General features: G+C 38.7%; 1 protein-coding gene across 1 annotated transcript in view; it reads right to left on the bottom strand.

The window, feature by feature from the left end:
- FAM241A (family with sequence similarity 241 member A) overlaps positions 1-20,712 on the bottom strand; it is a 44,376-nt gene extending 23,664 nt beyond the window's left edge. Inside the window, exon 1 of the mRNA XM_036920859.2 lies at positions 20,263-20,712. Coding sequence (XP_036776754.2) covers positions 20,263-20,697 — 435 coding nt within the window. The 5' untranslated portion in view covers positions 20,698-20,712. The remainder of the gene's footprint in view (positions 1-20,262) is intronic.
- Positions 20,713-24,005: the final 3,293 nt, after the last annotated feature.

The raw sequence follows: 24,005 nt of genomic DNA, 5'->3' as shown, positions 1-24,005 counted from the left end.
TTCATTCCTAAAGCAAAAGAAATAGATTCTGAATGGAACCAGAACACTTGTGCATTAGGCAAGTCACACTTCCTTTAAAGACAGAACCAAGAAAGGCAAGAGACATTATAAAATCAGAGGCACTAGTCAGAGTCTGAAGCACTAACTAGATGAGGACTGATTCTTAAAGCATTGGGTCTATCACTGATGGCTGCTGTTCTGGTTCCTTAACTGTATCTACTGAAAGAACCATAAAAACTTATGACTTTGTGAATAACCCTCTTTTAAATTAAATTTTAGTACCAGAGTTTTAAATCTGTACCTAGGCCAAGGAAGTATAGCTTTATGAAAGTTTAAAATTCTATTTGCTTCAACTATTATATATCTTTTCCATATTTTATTTGAAGAGTTCAAGATACACATGGTATCTAACAGAACTATGCAAATAAATGAACCATCCTTGTTAGAATTAGGTTGCTTTTAAAGTTAACTTTTACCACTAATTTCTTATTAATCTATAATGGGATTTTGTCTCATAGCAAAGTTAACCATACTTATGAATCTCACCATTTTTCAAAACACTATGAATATGCCACTCATACAAAAATGTTTGGGAGTTGTTTATTGTCTGCTGTACGATAACAGCTCCTTGTTTTATACATGGCACTTTTTGTCAAATACAGTGACTGATATTTTCTTTGCAGTTCTGAAACATCCACTGCATTGTAATTCTTATGAAATGAAATACCTCTTATCAATCAACCATTTAGACTAAGTAGGGAAGAAAGTTTAATTGCTTTTCATTATTTATGGCATGAAAGAACCTGTAGGAATCTGGTCTCATAAATAAAGAAAAGTATGTGGGTTTATGATATTTCTTATGGAAGAAATAGTTTGAAAACAGTTTATCTAAATAAAACCACCTTATTTTATAATGAAGTATATTAGTTGTTTAAATTTTAGGTGAATGGTGATATAGTGAAAATAACTACAAGTTTTCTGCCTACTTTAATAAAAGTCATTACATTCTACAGTTATGATCCTCTCTCTTCAGCATGTTTTACACCTCCATTTTATGCAAGATGTGTGTGCCCTACTTGTGGCGAACCTGCACAGACCTGACTTATTTGCCAGACTGACAGCTGCTTACCTTCAGGAAGCCACACTCTGGGTCGTGCTCTGTGTCATGTCCTCCTTTAGCACCATGGATGTTTGATTACTGAACTCTAACTTTAATAATACACAATCCTGGACTCAGAGAACAGTGTGGCTTGCAAAATAAACCCTTTACTTAATTTAGTTCAAATCAAACATAATAATTGAATGCCACCATGAGCCAGTTAAGTGGTGTGGAGTACACAAAATCTATATTCCCTGACATTAAGCTACTTAATATATATGGAAAGATATGTAGTCAAATCCCCATATTAAAGCACTCTCCCTTACCAATTAAGATGACCTGCACTTTTACAAATGATTCAGTTTTCTTATCTTTTTGAGCATTATTTCTCAGCTAAGGCAGCTCTTCAGATTTCTAGATTTGTATATCCCAACTTCATATTCAACATTTCCATGTAGGTGTCTTACAGGAACCTCAAAGTCAACATGCCCTGTACTCACAATCACCTGGCTGAAAATTGATCTTCCTTCAAGGTCCTCTACTCAGTGAATGGCACAACCTGGAAGTGCCAGCAAGAAGCCTGCTAGTCATTCTAGATGTCTTCACCAACTTTGTCCTTTCAGGTTTACTTTTACTGGTTCATTTCCCTCTGAGTTCATGTTAGAACTCCTCAGGGACTTACCTGTAGGCTGTCTTCTCTTCTTACTCTACAGTCTCTACTGATGGAGATTTCACGTAACTTAATGATTTTTATTAATGCTTATGTGGTTTATATGGTTTAGACTCACTTTTTAAATCCCACCCTGGCTAAGAGAAAATTAGTAGTGAAATATTTTTAATCTCTTTAGGAAAAAAAAATCCTTGTAGTTTTAATTTGATTTCCTCCACTGTTAAATGAAATTCTCCCATTTTTATTTGCTTTTTAGCCATTTGTTCAATAAACTTATTAAACACACATATTCCAAGCATTTGCTCTTCACAAAAACACCATAAGGTGGATTTTATTAGACTCTAGAGCTCAAAAGATTTCCCCAGAATCAAACAATCAGCCAGGGTTTGAATGCAGGAGGCTTCTGAGTATAAATTCAGAGCTCTTTCCAGTAAACTGTGCTACATACTCCTGAACCAGATATTAAAAGAAAAGAAAAATATTTAAAAAAATTCATTATATGGTGTGATGTCTTGCTAATGGGTTTCAGCCCCAGGCAAGTTCGCTATGGATTCAGTGTGACCAAAGAAATGACAGCAAAATGTTCTTGGGGTGAAAGGGTTATATCCAACTTTATTTCTAGGTGGCAGGTCAGTCACTAGAATCCCATTCACTCAGAGCGAGTCTGCATGCAGCAAGCAGGTCTCTGCCTGTGGGTCCCTCTGTCTGCAGAGTGCAGAGCCGTCCTCTGGGCTCTTCTGTTCTCACAGACATCCTTTGGGCCTCTCTGTCCACACAGCTGTCCCGCACAGCCATCCTCCGGGCCTCTCTGCACAGTCATCCCGCACAGCCATCTTCTGGGCCTCTGTCCTAGTTGCTGCCACCACTCCAGCCTCTGCTCTGCTCTCCTGCAGCCTTGCAACCCTGCCCTGTGTTGTGCCCAGAGCACTGGGTGGAGCTTTTTTTATACAGTCAACAGCCATGTAGTGCCCACAGATGTGCAGTGAGCTAGTCAACCATGGCCAGGTGAGAATCCTGGCCACAGGAACTCTCATTTTATCCACACTCTACCCCTCCAGGATTCTTTCCTCTCAATCTGTGTGCCCTTAGTCATCTGCAATGGTCCTCCCTGTGCAAGGAAGCTCGAACACTGTTCTCCAGCTTCTCCAGCAAAGAGTCTTGTAAACACACAGGCCGGACTCATGGTTCTGTCTCTGACCTCTGCCTCTTTGGTCTTAATGGCTGGAACTGCTGCTCTGGTTTCAGTTGTTGCCATGGCTCCAGTAAGATCCTATTTGGCTTCCTGTCTAATTTCCTTCCATCTACTCCTGCCCATATCAAATCAACCCACATCTGGGTCCTTGGAACCCTCACGGGGCCCCTCAAATTCCTCCTGTGAGTAACAGGTCTTATTTCTTTCCGGGTTCCCATTGCTTCAGCTACTGCATGTGTCACCTCACATTTTGTAATCGCTGCCTCAAGGCGGGCTGCACTGTCAGGGAAGACAGCTTTCCCATCTCTGATCCCGACAGAACAACTCCATCCACCCCTAAGTCCCACAGCCACTGGCTCAGCCTGAGTATAAGGGCAGACCACAGAGTGCTCCATAACCTGGGGAGGGGCCTGTTCCTCTCCTTGGGGAACTTTCAGCTGCTGGGTCTTTATTTTATTTACAACCAGTGGGTGTGCTTTCAATACAGGAGGGGCCAGTGCCTCTGGCACCACCCCTTCATCCTTCCCCAGCTCCTCCATTTCTGGGGCTGATGGCACCACTCCCCCAAGTGCCTCCTCTGCTACAGTGCCTTGCAACAATGCCAGCTCAGTCTTCAGAAGGTCTCTTACCTTCAGCTCAATGCTTTGCAGCTGACGTACTCATGCCACCTCTGCCTGTGCTTCCCTCAGGAGTTCATCCTTTTCCTTGGTGGCCTCTTCCTCCTTCAGAACACCTGGCAGCGCTGCCGTCTTGTCTCCAATGGCACCTTGCTGCCTCCTCCCACATCAATGCCATCTCCTTCCTCAGGGAGTCCACAGAGGTTTGCAGTTCACTTTCTCATGCCACCATTTCTTGGATCTCCTCTGTAGACTTTTTTAATACTGTGAGAAGCAGCCAACCCACAGTCCCCGCTGCCTCCCGGGCACTCTGCTTCTCAATGGATCTGCTTACTATACCAAGAGGCATCCCTACTGCCTTAGGTGTCACCTCCACTTGCCTCCAGTCCTGGGGTGGGGCCCAGTCCTCTAGGAGGCAAGCCACCTCAGACCACATACCCATTGGGGGACGATCCACTGTTCACCATTCACAGAGGCAGCCTGCTGAAGCACCCCTCCCATAAGGGCAGCCTGTCATTTTCCTTGGTCAACAGTGAATCCTGCTGACTACGCCAGTTGTCTTGCTAATGGGTTTCAGCCCCAGGCAAGTTCACTATGGATTCAGTGTGACCAAAGGAATCGACAGCAAAACGTTCTTGGGGTGAAAGGGTTATACCCAACTTTATTTCCAGGTGGCAGGTCAGTTACTAGAATCCCATTCACTCAGAGCGAGTCTGCATGCAGCAAGCTGGTCTCTGCCTCTGGGTCCCTCTGTCTGCACAGCCATCCTTTGGGCCCCTCTGTCCACACAACCGTCACGCACAGCCATTCTCCAGGCTTCTCTGCACAGTTGTCCTGCACAGCTGTCCTCTGGACCTCTCTGCACAGTCATCCTGCACAGCCATCCTCTGGGCCTCTGTCCTCGTTGCTGCCACCACTCAAGCCTCTGCTCTGCTCTCCTGCAGCCTTGAAGCTGTGCCACCATGCCACCCAGAGCACTGGGTGGAGCTCTTTATATAGAGTCAATAGCCATGTATTGCCCACACGTGTGCAGTGAGCTAGTCAGCCAGGGCCAGGTGAGAATCCTGGCCACAGGAACTCTCATTTTATCCACATGTGATAATGATATTCCTTGAGAAATATACTTTTTAAGAGATGATGTATGCTAAATAAGTCCCTGAATATCTTTTTCCTCTCATCTTTCCATAAAGGATTTGAAGTTGTTGATAATAGGAACAATTGAATAGAATAGTATTAAAAAATAGAGAACAGGAAGATGGCATGGGTGAGGAAGAATCAAGAATCTAGATTGAGGGCAGATATGTTACCACAATTCCTAAGACAGAGCTTCAAATTTGGCTCTACCCTGTGAGGGAGTCAGAGCAAAAGGAGAGGCACAGCTGAGTGAGTGATTCTCTTTTCCTCAGGCTCTTTCTCAGATAGCACCTTGGTGAGCCCTTCGATGACCACCTTACTACATAGCAACCCTGCCCCATACCCACACTCCCTATATCTACCTTTCCTCCTCTTATTTTTCTCCATAGCACTTGTAACTCACTGATGTTCTTATTCATTTATTCATTGTCTATCTCTCCTTACTACAATACAGGATTAATGAGGGCAGCAATTTGGGATGCTTCTGTTTGTTTCTTTGTATCCTGGATACCTAGAGCAATGCCTGCAAAACAGTAGGAATTCAATAAATTTGATTGGATGTATGAGTGAAAGAATCAGAAAAGTATATCTTAGCCAGAAAAATAAGGCACTAATAGTACATACAGAAAACTCCATGATACAATGACTTTAACCAGTTGTTAAAGCAATTAATGTTCAACATGATACAAATGGGGAAAGGAAATTTATATGGCCTGGTTGTTAGGACAGCTGAAGTCTGAAAAGAGTGGCTAAATATAGAGTGTCCAAAGCAAATTTCCAAATAGTTAATCATTTAAACTCCAAAAGGAAAAGTATCATCCAGAAATGGCAGAATCATTATACCCTTTTCATTATTGATACCAAAGATAGTCATGCTAACTGGTCAATTCTCTATGAAGAAATCACTTCATTCTTTCCCTTTTTTAAATTTAAAAGCTTAAACTAATGTGCTTCTACACTCCCATGAATGTCTTGAGACAAAGTTTTCTATGAAACCAATAACCACTCAACACATGGAGATAATATTAAGATGATATGAACAAGCAATTGGGATTTGTGTGCTAAATAAAAATTGGACTCGATATGGAATCCTTGGAGCAGTGATCTTGTTCTCATCAAAATTTGTTTTTCAGTACTATCAGGTTAGTTTAAGTTCTATAACTCAACAGAAAGAACTTTAAATATAAATCTTGCTTTTGATATGCACATAAATCATGCATTGCTACAGGTACACTGATTGTATGTACACAATAAATAGTACCATTAAAGAAGATTAGAATGAACATTTTCTAGCATCACAAGACATTGTAAAGGAAGATATCAGGTACCCTCACTATTCACAAATTAATTTACTGTGTAGCAAACTTAAGAAATTACTTTATTAATATAAGGAAATTAAGAATAAGCAAAAAATATTATAGGGTTCCTCCATGGAAAACTATACATTGTTTAGAATTTATTTAGCCTTCATGGCTTTTAGCTATTATTCAAGTCTGTAAATTACAGATAACTAACTGATAGCACTGTAAAATAATTCTTTTCTATACACATGGAAAACAAATTCTGTTCCAGTGGAGGCTCAGTTGCCTTTCCTCCCCTTTGCCTAAGGAAAAAGCCAGTTTCATGTCCATTTGTAAGTTTATGTCAACATATCTTTTTTCCATATACAATTTGATTCATGATTTTTCCTTTGAATAGGTTGTAACATTTGCCTGGTTCCCTCATTAATGAGTTAAAATCTTTCACATGTTCATTTTATATTTTAATTGGCACTATAATTTTACCTGTTTTTGAAAATTATTCTTTAACAGTGCCATTATTGAGATGGCTGATCTGAATTTTAACTTATGTTCGCTCTGGTTTTCATTACTATCTTTCCTATGTTGAATTCAAGAATAATTAAAAATAAATTTGCAAATTTAGACCAATTACATAAATTAATATGAGACAGTATTCCAAATTAGTATGTTCATTATCCTTTCACCTTCTTCATATTGTGGTGGGTTTTAAATATAGCATATGAAGGAACACAATCCTTACCTATTACAAATGTTGTCCAGGGATCTTTAGCTCAATGCACAACTAAAACCACTAGTTTCTTTTCTATTGATTGAGAGTAGATTATGTTCCTGTTATTCACAAAGTCTTCTTTCTTCTAAACTAATTTTTGTCATGATAGGAGCCCCTGGGAATCCACATTGTTTCAGCAAAAATATCAATTGACTTTTTACCAGAAGTGTTGTTTTGGATAGAAATTTTTATAGATGCTATACTATAACTCAGGGATGTCAAAATAATTGTCTGAAGCATTTGCCATATAATGCGATCTCTGCTCTCATGGAGATTATGTTTTCATGTGAACCTGTGCAGGGAAGAGTGGGAAGTGGCAGTGAATAAACCCTTTAATAAGCAATAGATAATTTCAAATAGTGAGAAGAGCTGTGAGGAAAATAAAACTAGTGGAACAGAAGATGGAGTGGGTTGGAGGTTCTTCCTGTAGCGCAGACAGAGCTGGGATCTCAGAGAACATCAGTGAAGCTGATGATGTGTAGATCTGTCATGGTAAGATGGAAGGAAAAGAGTCCAGGCAGAGGCTCTGAGACGGAACTGAGCTGTCTGGGCTACAGTAGTGACTGTGACTATGATCCACAATAAGAACTGTATTTTGTATCTTGTCCAGGTACATATAAACTAAAGTTCTACAAAATGACACTCATATATTTGTGTGATACATTCTAACACTTCCTATCCTATCTGATTCGCAATCTGCTAAACAGACTTCATGACCCAACACTAGCTTGGTGATTAAGAATCCAGGCTTTAAACACAGGTTTGAATCTCAACTCCACAACTTAGCAGCTGTAATACTTTCAATATGTTACTTAACCTCTCTGTGCTGCAGTTTTTACATCTTTAAAGTGGGGGCAATGACAGTTATCTACTCATGAGGTCTGATAACAGATTTCCTCCAATAAAGACTGAACCAATTTATACTTCTAACTTTAGTGTATTCTTATTTCATACATTGTTTCTCTAACCCCATGCCATTTATTTATATACTCTTTAACAATTTGATAGGTGAAAAGTCATTCCTGCATTCCTATACACTAATGATGAACTAGCAGAAAGAGAAATCAGGAAAATAATTCCATTCACAATTGCATCAAAAAGAATAAAATACCTAGGAATAAACCTAGGCAAGGAAGTGAAAGACCTATCCCCCAAAACTACAAGACACTCCTAAGAAAAATTAAACAGGACACCAATAAATGGAAATTCATCCCATGTTCTTAGGTAGGAAGAATTAATATTGTCAAAATGGCCGTCCTGCCTAAACCAATCTACAGATTCAATGCAATCCCTATCAAAATACAGACAGCATTCTTCAACGAACTGGAACAAATAGTTCTAAAATTCATAAGGAACCACAAAAGACCCCGAATAGCCAAAGCAATCCTGAGAAGGAACAATAAAGTAGGGGGAATCTCACTTTCCAACTTCAAGTTCTACTACAAAGCCACAGTAATCAAGACAATTTGGTACTGGCACAAGAACAGATCCATAGACCAGTGGATCAGAATAGAGAGTCCGGATATTAATCCAAGCAGATATGGTCAATTAATATAAGATAAAGGAGCCATGGATATACAATGGGGAAATGACAGCCTCTTCAACAGCTGGTGCTGGCAAAACTGGACAGCTACATGTAAGAGAATGAAACTGGATCATTGTCTAACCCCATACACAAAAGTAAATTCGAAATGGATCAAAGACCTGAATGTAAGTCATGAAACCATAAAACTCTTAGAAGAAAACATAAGTAAAACTCTCTTGAATATAAACATGAACAACTTCTTCATGAACACATCTCCATGGGCAAGGAAAACAAAAGCAAAAATGAACAAGTGGGACTATATCAAAGTAAAAAGCTTCTGTACAGCAAAGGACACCATCAGTAGAACAAAAAGGCATCCTTCAGTAGGGGAGAATATATTCATAAATGACATATCTGATAAGGGGTTGACATCCAAAATATATAAAGAGCTCATGTACCTCAACAAACAAAAAGCAAATAATGCAATTAAAAAATGGGCAGAAGATCTGAACAGACACTTCTCCAAAGAAGAAATTGAGATGACCAACAGGCATCTGAAAAGATGTTCCACATCACTAATCATCAGAGAAATGCATATTAAAACCGCACTGAGATATCACCTCACACCAGTAAGGATGGCCACCATCCAAAAGACAAACAACAGCAAATGCTGGCAAGGATGTGGAGAATGGGGAACCCTCCTACACTGCCGGTGGGAATGTAAATTAGTTCTACCATTGTGGAAAGCAGTATGGAGGTTCCTCAAAAAGCTCAAAATAGAAATACCATTTGACCCAGGAATCCCACTTCTAGGAATTTACCCTAAGAATGCAGTAGTCGAGTTTGAAAAAGACATATGCATCCCTATGTTTATCACAGCACTATTTACAATAGCCAAGAAATGGAAGCAACCTAAGTGTCCACCAATAGATGAATGGATAAAGAAGATGTGGTACATATGCACAATGGACTATAGAAGAAAACAAATCCTACCATTTGCAACATCATGAATGGAGCTAGAGGGTATTATGCTGAGTGAAATAAGCCAGGTGTAGAAAGACAAGTATCTAATGATTTCACTCATCTGTGGAGTATAAGAATAAAGCAAAAACTGAAGGAACAAAACAGCAGCCGACTCAGAGAACCCAAGAATGGACTAACAGTTACCAAAGGGAAAGGGACTGGGGAGGATGGGTGGGAAGGGAGGGATATGGGGAAAAAGGAGCATTACGATTAGCACACAAAATGTAGGAGGGTCGGGGCATGGGGAAGGCAGTATAGCACAGAAAAGACAAGTAGTGACTCTATAGCATCTTACTATGCTGATGGACAGTGACTGTAATGGGGTATGTGGTGGGGACTTGATAATGGGGGGAATCTAGTAACCACAATGTTGCTCATGTAAGTGTATAGTAATGATACAAAAAAAAAAAGTCATTCCTAATAGTTTTAATGTGCGTTTCTTTTATTTCTAGTAAGGCTGGACTTGCTTTCTTGCTCATCAGCTATTAAATGTAGTTGAAGTTTTAATTTCCTATAAAATGTGCAAAAATAATATATGTAAAAATTTAGTAGCTATAAAGCTTTACCTACCTCAGCATTGTATATTATATAATTTGTAACATGTTTTCATTATATTTATAACTGTCATTTAAAATTAAATGCGAAGTTATAGCATTCATTTACACTTATCTCCTACTAAACTATATAGAACCAATAAAGGAAAACACTTTTTGAGAAGATGGATAAAAATCAATGAGAATTTCAGGTAGTTTTGAATTAGTCTTTGAAATTATTATAAACTGAAAAATACTAATATTTGTATTAAATTTCATTTTCACTTTAACCAATAAAATAATAAATCACAGTTGCAAGCATTCACAAATTAAACCAAGTCTTTAAAAAGATGCACACAATGTCAGCCATATCTATCAAATACATTGAAAGAGTTGTCTGTTACAGTGGAAGAGAATGGTTACATAATGAAAAAAAAAATAAGAGAAGGGCTGTGCATGAACTAATGATGGATATGATAGGCTACAAAGTGAAGAATATGATTAATTCCAACTTCAGGTTAAAAATGTCTACATTTTTTACTTTTTATTAAAATTGACTTATCGTTTTAAGAATTGAAGTCTGGTGGTATTACTGAGTACCTTGTATGTACAGGTATAAATAAGATGAAATAGCTTGTCTATTGAGAGTAGCCAAAGTCAAACATCTTTCCTTTAAATATGACTTTCCTTCTCAATTCTGAGTTTGTGGCAGTGACAACAGCTTCTGTAATATGTTATTACCTCTAGAAACCATGGAATAAGGAATTTAGAATTCAAGCAGACTGATAAAATTTCTCTGTTAAGAACAGTCAAACTTAAATTCCCTGATTCTGTAGATAGTCTGCATATATCCAAGTAAATTTTGGATCAAGAGGATAAAAAACAGAAATCTTTGTTTTGATTAATAGGAAGAGAGAATAAAAACAAACAGATGTTAGGAAAAATTATTTCAGAGAATATAGTAAAAACCACAAATGGAACTTAAATTTTTTAAATTTCTTAACAGTGTGTTCAGATATTAAGTTATTTTTAAAAATTAAATGCTCATACCAATAAAGGTAGTTACTGTCAACTTTAAAAGATATTACAGTATTATTGAATATATTCTTCTATACTTTCATCCATGACTAATTTATACTACAATTTGAGATTTTTTGGCTTTATCTTCTTTACTAATTTTAATCATCCACCCCAACATGAGATAGTATTAATAATAATTTTATCCTTCATTTTCCATAAAGTTCAAACATTTGTACTATGCCTTCACTTTGAACAGAACTCTGATCAAAGTGATAGTTATTGCCATAAGAAAACAGCAATAGCAAATAAAGCCAATCACTTCCTCTTCCTATGCCAAGATAAGGCATAGCTGCCAATGAGGTTAAATGGAAAAAAAAAGAAAAACAACAACACAGGATTTGGGAAAAAATTAGATGAAAGACAGAAAATATCTTTTGCATCAAATTATTAGAAATTCAGTTTCTCTGCTTAAAACTGCTCTTTGGTTATCTTACCAATTCCCTTAAACACAAACACACACATGCACCCAGGCAGGCACACTCACAACGTTACTTACTGAGCCAAAACATGACTAGTAGAGACTCTCAAGGTTTCTGAAGATATGTGGCTGTTATGGAGGATAAGATTGTAACTCCAGAGAAGAAAGAAACTGAAAGTAGTGTGGTTAAGGCTTAAAAAAAGTGTGAATAATGATATACAGAGTTTTTACATTACGAGGCTAACTTCATGGTACTTTTGTTTTTTTCCCTTTAACCTTGCTTTACACCACCTCTCTTGACTAGGAATGTGAGAGTAAATTGTAGAGAGTAGCGTGGGTATTATTTTTCCTATCAAGGATTAGTAATCCACAGCAAGAAAAATAAGTCAACTGAAGGTCTACACAAAAAAAGCAACATAATTTAGGTTGGTGGATTAATTTTTTTAAGAGAAATGTGAAATGCTTAGCTGATTTTTGGATTATGAAATCTTGATACTTTATTCAAAAAACAGATAACATTTATTCTATAAACCTGAAAATTACATGTACTAAAAATACAGTTCTGTGATGTGAGTTGAGAGGAACAAGCAGGGAACCAGAGAAGATGATGAGAGGGAAGGTGGGGTAAATGAAGGAGCTAATATTCATTGAAGCATTTTCTACACAAAATGTCACAGAATCCTCAGAAGAATTTCAAGGACTGGGTAGCATTACACCCATTATAATGAGGAAATTGGGTCTCTGAGGGATCAAGTAATTAGGATGACAAAACTGACAAAGTAGTAAAGCCAGATTAAAAATTAGAATTGTCATACTCCAAAGCCTTTTTATTATTCCATAATGCTCAGCTTCTACACAAAAGAGGAGGCTGTGGAGAGGCAATGTATGGAGAAAAAGAGAAAGTGGCTGAGATGGGTGGAGAAGAATAAAAGATAATGAGAGAATTAGACACTCAACAGGAAGGGATAGAAAGGAGATGGGTGGTAGGAAAGCAGGCCCATGAAGGAATGTGAGAAAGAGCAAAATACAGCTGCACATGAGAATTGCTGGAAGAAGAGACACAGGGAAAGTTTGGAATGTAGACTTCAAGAAAATAAAAGATTTTGACCTATTCATTGGAATATCTATTAGTAGAGCTCTTGACATCTCAAACCACTGAATCCTAATATATTTTCAGCAGGGCTTCTCACCTTTGGCACTAGTGATATTTGGGCCGGCTGGCACTTTGTTGTAGGGCTGTTCTGTGCATTACAGGGCATTAAGCAGTACCCCTGGACTCTTCCTATTAGATGCCAGTGGCAACTCCCCAAGCCTTAATAATAAAAAATGTCTCCAGACATTTCCAAATGTCCTCTGTGAGCAAGACTGCCCCCCAGTTACGAACCACTGTTGAGAGATTCCACTCTGAATAATGATAACAAAGTAACAAAAGATGCTTACCTACCATATTCAAAATTATTCCCAGAGTTACTTTAGTGACCAGACACACTTGGAAACAAATGAGATTAAGTTCAGGGCTGAATTCCTAATCCTAATTTACAGCGCTTGTTACAGTATTGCTTGCAAATTGTTTTTAAAAAACAGAAAGAAGTGGGTATAAACAAGTACCTAGTTTTGAACTACACAGTCTAAGGGAGAGTAGCAGATCTGTGACAGACTGTTCTCCAATCATGTGGGAGGCCTCACTGTATATATCAAAAAATACTGGTTTTGGAGTTTAGAGATCTGGGTTCTGATCTATTCTAGTACAAAATGTAGACCTAGAACTTGGCCTGAGGAACAACTGTTGGTTTCTCACACTTTACGAGGAGTTCAAATATACTTGTATCTTCTAGGGAAATAGTTAAATAACTTCCTTATATATGTTCCTCATACTTTGGTGAAGGGCAGGGATGGTGGATGCTGTAGACTGGCTTGCTCACCTTTATTCCCTTGGCCCTTAAAGCATGGTACGTAGGCATAACATCAACATCACTTGGAAGCTTGCTGGAAATGCCAAATCCTCTGCCTCACCCCAGACCAAGGAACTCACAATCTGCATTTAACAACAGATGATTCCCATGCATATTAAAGCCAAGGACCACTACTCTATTCCACCTTCCTCCTACGGTGACTTTCTAACTGCAGAGGCTGGAAAATTTATAAGTATTTCCCAGATTTCTTTACAGTTAGGGTTCTCATTGAAAATTAGGTCCAAAAGCTAACACTTACATGCTTACTATGTGCTAGGGACTGTTCTAAGCACTTTACATGTATTAATTCATGTAATCCTCCCAACAATCCTGAGGTTGATACAATTATTACCTTTAGATAGATGAAAAAACTGAAGCCTGGAGAGGTTATTTAACTTGCCCAAAGTTGCAGTTAGTAAGTGGCAGAGTCAGGAATTCTGGATTTAGAATCTGTACAGTTAGTCATATTTTTAGTGATAGATCAAAAAGGAAGGAAGCATAAAGCTTTCATTTGCTTTTTTTTAAAACAGATGATCTCGTGGAACATACTTTGGTAAATGCTATTATAGAGGTCCTTCATTTATTTATTTAAATATCTATGAGCCAGCATTGATCCAAAAGTTCTAGGCATTGCAAAAGGCAAGAAGTAGAAATGAAGCATTATCACTTGAAAGGAAGCAAAATCAACTTTATTTATAGAATGAATAATTATATACCTAAAAGACACAAAATATTCAAATCTAAGAGATACTAGTATTAGAATTAATAATTGGGAAAGGTAGCTTAGTCAAAAACTAAATATATATATATATACCAATATCTAGGAACCAGCAGCAAAAATATGATGTGGAAAAAAAAATCTCTTTCACAATACCAACAAAAATATAAAATATAAATATAAATATAAAATATAAAATATAAAAGCTTAATGTAGACATTAGTATTTATAGCTACTACAAAGGATTTTAGTGCCAGGAAAAAGTGGGATTGTTCAATGATTAGGGAAAAACAAAATAAAATGGAGGAGCTTTGTACCTCACACAAATATATAAAGTCATTCTGAAGAGATTAAATATATAGAATAAAAAAAATCATAAACACACAAAATATTGGTGAATATTTGACTGTAGGATTATAAAAATTTTTCTTAAAAAATATAGGTTTGTATCTCCAATAGGTTCTTCACAATGGTATAAAGGGCATATCAAAGTGTGGGCAGGGGGTTTCTTTGTGTTTATACAGAGGATCGAAGCCTAATTTGGCTACCCAGAAAACGAATTAAGATACGATATGAAGAAGAACTTCCAACATCAACATTCTCTGGAAGAGTCATTCCAGAAGATGATCGCCAAAAAACGTCAACAAAGATCCTGGCGCTGTTGCAGTTGTAGCTGCATTCATCCCACTGGTTCCTGGACTGCCATTGGAATGAAGAAGGAGATATCTAAGCTGGCCTGTGCATACAGTAAAACAACAAATTTGACTGGATCTATACTGTCGGAACTCAACCAAGAATTAGGAGAAGTGCAAGTTGCAGCGCTCCAAAATCTTGCGACTACAGACTATTTACTGTTAAAAGAACATATGGGATGTGAACAGTTCCCAGGAATGTGTTGTTTTAATTTGTCTGATTTTTCTCAAAATATTCAAATTCAGTTAGACAATATCCATCATATCATTGATAAGTTTTTACAAATGCCTAGGGTGCCTAACTGGTTTTCTTGGTTTCACTGGATATGGCTGGTGATTGTAGGTCTGCTATGGTTATGTAGCTGTAGTTCTATTATGTTAATGTGTGCACACAATTTAATTAGTAATTTAAAACCTATACACACTATACACTACAAGAAGATATGTCAAAGAAATAATCAATCTTCCCATGTTTTCTTCCGTCTGCTACTTCTATAGCTTCTCTTCTTCCTTTATAATTACAACCCCTAAGTAGAATTCGTGCCTCTTATCAAAATTACCAAGTATCATAATTCCTCTAAGTGGTAAAGATACCTCAAGACAAATGCTGGGCATAGAAGCCACAGGGCATAAATCTGCAAAAAAGTATAAAGCTAACCTTTTCAAACAATATTGCTTCTCTCTCACTTGCCAACTTCACATTTCCCTGTATGGCCCCGGAAGATGACTGGTTAGCCAGAGACGGGTAAGATTCTTCAAGGGAGGAACAACCTAAGACAGGCACAGTCGCAGGGGGGCCATCAGGTGAGAAATTGGGGATCAACAGAGGTGAGAGGCTTAGAACCTCACCCCCCCTGTTTTGAGAGAAATCTTCTGCATCCATGGATGTTTTATTGCCCTTGTCTAGCTTGGATTAATACTTAGTCTATAGGCACACACCTGATCATCTACATTTGCCCTCTTACAGCACTAAATTATGTTTTCTACCTTTATCTTGCATCTACCTACCACTTCAGCATTTTATTAAAAAAAATAATAATAATAAGGGAGAAATGTGGGATTCACATATAAATCAAGTATAAAAATCAAACGAATAATCATAATTGACCTGATTGTTTATAGTTCATGATGCGTGATCAAAACCGAAAGTTTCTGTGATGACTGCCCTTGCACTGTTCACCATGTAAGAACTTATTCACTATGTAAGAACTTGTTCACCATGTAAAAACTTGTTCGTTATGCTTCAGAAGATTGGAGACTATTGAGAATTAGGCATGGGATTGATTAATGATTGTGCATTGAGTCCCCTATACAGAATTTTATTGTTGTTAACAACCATATAATCAATAAATATGAGAGATGCTCTCTCAAAAAAAATATATATAGGTTTGTGTGTGTGTGTGTATATATATATATATATATATATGCATATACATATATATATGTGGCATGTATGTGATATGTGCATATGAAATGACCAAAAAAATGCCTTTAGCTAATAAAAATTTAGAGCATTTTTAAATCAAAACATCATAAGCAAAATTATGAAAGTAAATAGCAGTGTTCATAAACAATGTCAAATAAGGGATTAATATCTTGTAATAATGCCAAAAGGAAAAATTGGTCAAAGAATATGATTAAAAGAAATATAAATGCTCAATATATGAATTATTTAGTAAATCTGTCCAGCAATATCTTACAAAGTAAGATAATTTGAGTACTAAATTAGCAAAGATTTATCTATAAATTACACTTGTTTGTTGCTGACATGGCTGGTTTCCTGTCAGCACTCTTACATTCCAATGCTGGAAGTATACATTGGTGCAACCTTTCTTGAATGCAATTCTTAGGGTGTTTCAAGAGACTTCAAAGAATTTGACTCATTGACTTAGTACTTTTATTTCTAGGAATCTATTCCAAGGTAGAACCATGAGAGTTAACAATCAAAGATTTTCATTACAGTATTATTTATAAAAAACTGTCTGAAACAACTTAAATGTGCAGTATTAGGGGAACAGACTATTAGGCAGCCTTAAAAATGATTTTTCTGAAGAATTTTTGATAACATGGAAAAGTGATGACATGCTAAGTAGATAAAACACGATACCAAATTCATTTATATTAACATATGCTAAAATATTTCTGTGTGTATATATGCATATATATATACACATATACAGAGAGCTATATGAATATATTAATACCAAACATTTGATATTTTATAACAAGACATTACTTAAGAGTGGGACTTCATATACTATTATTTAGATCTTTCTGTATATTTTTCTCTATTTCAAAGGTACACATTACTTTTATAATGATAAAGAACTTAAGGATTCTAAAGTCAATCTAAGAATAGTAAGACTGCTCTATGCTCTAGGTAAGCAGGGCCATCTTAGGTTATTCAGGTTGTGAACTGCTACATCTAAGCAGATGGTATTCACCTTATAGACATAGAATAAAAGAACTGGAGATATTTAGCCTTCCATTTATGCAGTAGGGCAGAGACTCTCTCACATAAAGCCACCCAGCGTTCACAGTCACGAACATACTTGGATCATCTCTCATGGGTTCAATTACCAACACACATGTGGGATGGCTGTGCCCAGTCCCTTCAGTTCTTTGGGCATTTTGCCTCTCTCCCTTGCTTCTCCCTCCTAGGGGCCTGACTGCTACTTCAAACTTGACATAGTTCCTTCATCTAAAGGACTTGGTTCATTCTTTCAATTCCTCCTTTCCTAGGATACTTGATTTTAACCAGGCCTCATTTGTCATCATAGTACCTGGAAAGACTAAGGCCACAAGGACAGAGAATGGAGTAGCAATTAAAGGACAAAATATAAAAAATAACGCTGACAGTATCTTAGTTATTAAGCAAACACCTATATTAATATTTAGTATTACATGAAATAAGTGACAAAACATTTGACCTGGTATCATGACAATAATGAGCCAAAGGTAGGTAGGTTTTGCACAGACAAAAGTTGATGCATGAGGCTTCCAAGTTGAGGAAAGGACACGAGCCTTTCAGACAGGAGTGGAAAAAAAATTAGTGAAGGAAAGGATGCGTTTGGAGGAGCCCTTGGCCTGAGGAATAACAAATGCAAGAAACCCGCTTTATCAAATAATCAGGCAAGGGCAAAAGTCTGTGAAGGAAATAGAAGTAGAAAGGGATTTAATACAGAAAATTAGGGGCTGACAAAAATCATTCAAAGAGCTGGAGGAACAAGTCACGTGCCTTCTGGAGCTCCTGCATTCAGTGCACCACCACAGCCCTGATCCAGACACAAAGGGGCCCTTGCTGCTGCACATGCCAATTCCCTCTCAACACCCACAAGGCCACTGGAACTCTGGACATCATCAGGGCAGTATGCTAGCAGAAAGGACAGCAGGAAGATGGCCTTTGCCTCATTCCCAACTGATCAGTGTTCATGTTTCTTCTTACATCATTGTTCCTATGGAAAAGTTCACTTTAAGTTCTAAATAACAAGTTTATGATCCAAGTTTTCAAAAATATTCCATTTGTAATTTGGACTCTATTTGCCCTTAATGCAACAAAACATGCCTCCCCTGAAGAAAACCTACATAAAACAATTCCTTTGGATATGTTTTATAGTTGTTAAATTTATGTACCTCTCTCTCAAATATCTCTTATCTATGATGGCAGTTTACTATGATGATAGTTATCTCTACCACTATTGCAAGGCCCTGCATACAAATTCTGAATTTCATATGCAGGGCTTGGAAAAAACCTCGAAAACAAGACTTTGTGATAATATTACCAAGAAATTACTGATCACAAAAGCTTGCTTCTTACACAAAATGGGTTGGATTGCACCAATATTGGGTTCTTTTTTTTGGCATCTTGATAAATTCTTCTTTAGTGCTGATATAGGAGGAAATGCATATCTCAAGTGTAATTTTCAGCTACTTGTGTATGTAGGCTTAGAGTGCATAAATAAATCGTGATAAAAAATAAAATAACAGTTTCAAAGAAGTACAGGAAAATGAATTTCCATGACATGCAATGAAAGAAGCAGGGTATGCAAAGTGGTATCTGTTTTCTAGGATAAATGTTTCATTCCTTTTTTGTCTCATCCATTTTCTTTTCATTCATTTTACCATAAGCAATTTTGGTAAGACCAGAGCTACTGATAATGCAAGATACACAGATGCTTATATTAAGTATTTTCTATGCTTCCTTACAAACATTTGAAAATTTACTTTGGGAGCCTCAGTTCAAACATACCCCACCCCCAGAGGAGTTCCTGTTGCTGTTTTCTTCACTTTTCCAGTTGAACAACTAATAAGAGGAAACTAGGCCTTTAGTTACTGAGTCATGGTATAGTCGGGGGGAGGGGGTGGGGAAGGAACCACCAGGAAGGGATACCGGAAGATCTCCTAGTTACTTGTTTGCTTCAGTCACCATCTCTTACATTGTCATAGGCATTAACAATTCCACTTCCACCTGGTGAGCAAACTTAATATTAAGGCATATTTTTGTGTGTGCTACACACTGTTATTTCCATTTCCTAAGTAAAATGTTGAAATAATAGAATTTACAATCTATTAATGCATTTAGTGATGTTATCAGTTTGTGAAATGTGACAAAAAGAACAGATGGAGAATAATGAGAGGAAACAGGCATCAACTTACTGTCCCAATACTACAGGTTGTAATAAAGGCAAATAATCATTTAAACTCTGAAAACTGGCTTATCTTGAATATTTCTGAAGGTCTAATTACTGTATTTGCTGGTGAAAATTCCCCTCACATATAATTCAATTTATTTCTTGCCTAATCTTGAAGATATTTGGTGTGTCACGGTGCCATTTGCACACTTCATTAGTGAGAGGGCATATTTAGTTTCCAAAATTACCCAAGTTCTCTTTTCCCTATTACGGCTGGCCTCTTATACTTCTTTCCCTTTAGTACAGACCGAAAGCAATTTTCTTGCTTTTTCACTTTTAAAATGAATTTAGATTTAGATCTTGTGTTCGTGTGAAGTACCTGATCTCGGAGAGTTCCTGTCAAGACATTTACTGTAATACTCGCTCCCACACTTGCCTTCAGACCCTGCGTGTCTGGAGGAATACACCCCCACCTCCCGGAGACGCTAGGTGTGTGCCCAGAAGTGCCAAGATGGAGGGCGGGAGGGGAGCAGCTGTCCCCTAAAACTGCGCAGGGCTGTGGACTTCAAGTTGAAAAAGAAGAATTTACTTGTAAGGCTTTCAGGTAAGTGACTGCTGTGGAAGGCGCTTCACAGAGCCCTGGGCGCCGGCCTGAGATCCCTCTGCCCCGCGGCACGGGAAGGGCCGTGCTAACCCCGCCAGGCACGCGACGCCCGCGCCGGCACTCGCCGCGGCACACGGGCGACCCACGCCCGCCACGAGCGCGCCGGCCAACCGCTCCTCCGGGCGGCTTCCCCGAGCGCCGCACGCCGCGCGGAGCCCGGCCGCGGCCCTGCCGCCCCGCCACTTCCCTCCGCGGCCGGGCGGGGCCGGGAAGCGCGCCGGACAGCGCTGCGCCTCCCGCTCACCTGCTCGCGCTCCTCCTGCGGCTGCCGCCGGGGCTGCCGCGCGCTGGTCCCGGACTCCCGACCGGTCCCCGTCGCCGCCCGCTGAGCCAGCGCGTCCCCGTCCTCGTCGCGGTCCCCGCCGCTGTCGCCGCCGCCGCCGAGCAGCTCCCCCGCCGAGCACATCCCGTCGCCGCCTCCCGGGACGGCCACCGGCGGGGCCAAGGCGCGAAGCGCGAGGCAGCGGCCGCTCTCGAGGGCCGGCCTGGAACCGGCCGAGCTCATAGCTGACAGAAGCCTCCGGAGGGCGCCCCGCGGGCTGGGACGCCAGAAGTACCAGCCTGGCCCGGCCCCTCCTGTCACCGGCTCGCCCCGCCCCGGCCTCGGGGCGGAGCCCACTCGGGGGGGGCGGGGCCAACGCGAGCGTAAGTGGGAGACTTGCGAGCGGAGGGTGCTCATTTGCCCCCGCGCGTTTGTGAGAGACCCTTATGCACATAAACAGACCGATCGTGTATGATGGAGAGAGAAGCTGTGCGTATGAAACTGTGACAGAGTGTGTGAGAGAGACTGAGACTCTACATAACAGACATCGTGTATAAACAAACCATTGTATGTGTAAGAGACCATGTATGCATGAGGGATTGTGTGTGAGGTTGTGTGTAAGAGAATGGGTTTGTGAGCAAGAGAGGAAAGCATGTTAGTGTGTGTGTGAGAGAAACTCCACACAGTTACACTCTTCAGTGGGGTCCCTCTGGGCCCTGGTGTGCTGCCGCTACCTGTCCTGAGTAGCATCCATCCTTTGCAGTAATTCCTTGGTCTTTTTTGTTCCTTTGTCTCCTCTCTAGTATCTCTTTGAAAACTGTTTCTTTGTTGATAGCTGTTAAGTGCTTTCTTGGTATTTGTACTATTGACAAATATGTATTTGGTCTTCATATCCATTCCTGGCACAGAGCTCCTCAAACCTTGGAATTTAGTAAGTGAGGAGAGTGATAAAGGTTTGTTACGCTAATCAAGTGACTATTGATTGGAAATCTCCTACATAACCAAAGGGTGGTTGGTGGTTGGTGGTTGCTGGGAGAATTAACTTTGTGATGAGTGGATTGGAACTTTCAGTCCCACCCCCAGAGGAGTGAGGAACAGGAGGTTGAATCAATCACGAATGGTCAAGTTAATTAATCATGTATGTGTAATGAAGCCTCCAAAGAAACCCAGAAGGACAGGTTTCAGAGAGCTTCTGGGTTGGTAAAAGCATTGAGATTCCGGGAGAGTGAGAGTATGGAAGCTCTGGGCCTCCTCCTACATAAACCTTGATCTTTTGTACCTCTTCATCTTGCTGTTCATCTGTATCCTTTATAATAAACTGGTAGAAGTAAGCAAATACTTCTCTGGGGTGTGTGAGCCTTTCCAGCAAATATATCAAACTGAGGAAGAGCTCATGGGAACCTCCAATTTATAGCTCCTTGGTTAGAAGCACAGGTAACCTAGACTTGGGATAGCCATCTAAAGGGTGGGGGTGGGGTCAGTCTTGTGGAAAAGAGCCCATAACCTGTGAGATCCATGATCTTATCACTAGGTAGATGAAAGCAGAATTTGGTTAACTGCTTGCTGGTATTGGAAAACACACTACCCATTTTGCTAAATGGACGTTGAGGGATATTTAAATAAAATAACAAATTTTATGTATCTCTTATCTGTACATTGAGAAAATGATAAACTCTTACATAGATAAATGATCAGGCTATTTGTCAATGGAGAGTCAATTTGCCTAGGTATGGAGAAGAATAATAGTTATTTGGGATGCTCTATTAAAGTGTCTTCATGTCCAGAGAGGGAATTAAAATAGGAACTTAAAGCCTTTTAAGACTTTTGCTTCCTGATTTTGGTAGTTCAGGACTGTAAAACTATAAAATGTGCCTTTGGAGATCACAAATTAAAATTAAATGCATCTGGTTTAATTCCTTTCTTAAAAGCCTTAAAAAAAAAACAAAACCCAGAGGAACACATTTAATATTATGTGTATAATCAGAAACAAATGTCACCATGGGAACTTAAAAACATTTCCTAATGGGCCTCGTGGCTTTTCTGTAATGACAGCATTTTCATGATTGAAATTTTGCTTTGACTCTTAGTAGTATTCTTATAAAAATTGACCTAATAAATTTGTTAAATAAAACTTTAGGGTTATGTGTAGTGATATGAAGAACATCAGCCTTTTACTGCCGACTCCATCGAACTTTCGGGATATTTTGAAGTGCTCCCTCTTTTGGCTTGTGTCTGATAAGTTGATAAGTCAAGTGGCTGTGCATTCTTCAAACAGAGGTACAGAGTGAACAGAAACTACTTGTATGCATGAAGACTCAGAAGGCACATAATATATATATAGTGGGGCAGGTAAAAAGAATAGTACAGAGATGAGCTTTGTCAATGTAGGAGACAAATCTTAATAGAAGTCCTTTGATCTAGAACATACTGTTGAGACTTTTGGAGATTTAGGCTTCTTCTTGAGTGGAAGCATATTTATTCAGTCATTTTAGCAGGTATTTATTTAACATCACTAGGCATTTAGGCCAGGCCTACATCCTTATTCTTAAGAAGCTTCCCTTTTATTCTCTTTTGAATTCTAGTCTGTTTCTCCTGTCCAAAGACAAGAACTGTCACCAAAGGGAGGCCAGAATCCTTTGATTCTCACCTAGGACTGATGTCAGAACCTTTTCTTTTTCTTAGTATTGTCCACATTTCATTTAGTGAATGAATTTCTTTTGTTCATAGAGATTTTGGTCTTTCCTGGAGATTTAAGGAATTGCATTAAAAAAAATCTAATAGCATTTACACAAAATACATTATTCATGTTACATCACAGGTTAACACACATTCAAGCACATCTTATGGGAGCGGAGAGTTGTTTTCACTGTTTTGTACAATGTGAATAATACACACATTAAGCTATTACTGCCAGTTTCCTATGGGAAATATAAATTGTGATTATCCTGTGGGAAATAGAAATTGTGATTATCTAGGCAACTATACATGTTAGTCTTGAGTTGTGGGTAGTTTAGTTGTGATTTTTTTAGTGTTTTTACCTTGAGTTTTCCTAGGAATTTAATAAATGGCAAGAAACATGCATTTCTAAGGAGTGGCATGTTTAGTGCAATTGTGTCTTATGCAGTTGCTGTGGGAACAAAGACTTTTAATCTTCCCCTTTCACACCTTTAAAACCTTTAAGTGTTTTCCCACTCTGTACATCTTTCTAGAGGGAAAAATGAGCGAATGAAAGTGATCAGTACTTGGTAATATAATTTTAGGAAAGCAAATGCATTTATTTGTGTAAACTATGCCACACCTCAATTTTCAGTTTGATTTTTTACATATTATGATGTTATTTCATTATATGCTTCCTGTGCTTTAAGTTTTGCTTCTCATGTGATTTTCTTTTTTAATCTGCTACTTTCCTGGTTACAAGAGTCTTTGGTATGGGGAATTATTTTTGAGACATTTGGAATCTTAACCAAAATCCCAGGAAAAAATACGGCTTCTTTTAAATTCACATACATGAATTTAAAGGAAAAGGAACTTACTGGAGAATCCTTACTTTCTTTAGCATTCCTTCAATTTCAGAAAGCTACATCAAGGATGTCGAACCAGTGCTTGCTCAATGTTCTCTAGCCTTCCCAGAGAGTCCATCTCATGGGGAAGAGAAATTGCCCTTCTTGGAATTAGTTTTTATCCTACCTTTTGCTGAAGAACAGAATTTGACTGGGTATATTTTA

Source organism: Manis pentadactyla, chromosome 5 (genome assembly GCF_030020395.1).
Source record: "Manis pentadactyla isolate mManPen7 chromosome 5, mManPen7.hap1, whole genome shotgun sequence".
Lineage (NCBI taxonomy): Eukaryota > Metazoa > Chordata > Mammalia > Pholidota > Manidae > Manis > Manis pentadactyla.
The sequence above is the reverse complement of the archived record's forward strand: the minus strand, read 5'-3'. Positions and strand labels throughout refer to the sequence as shown.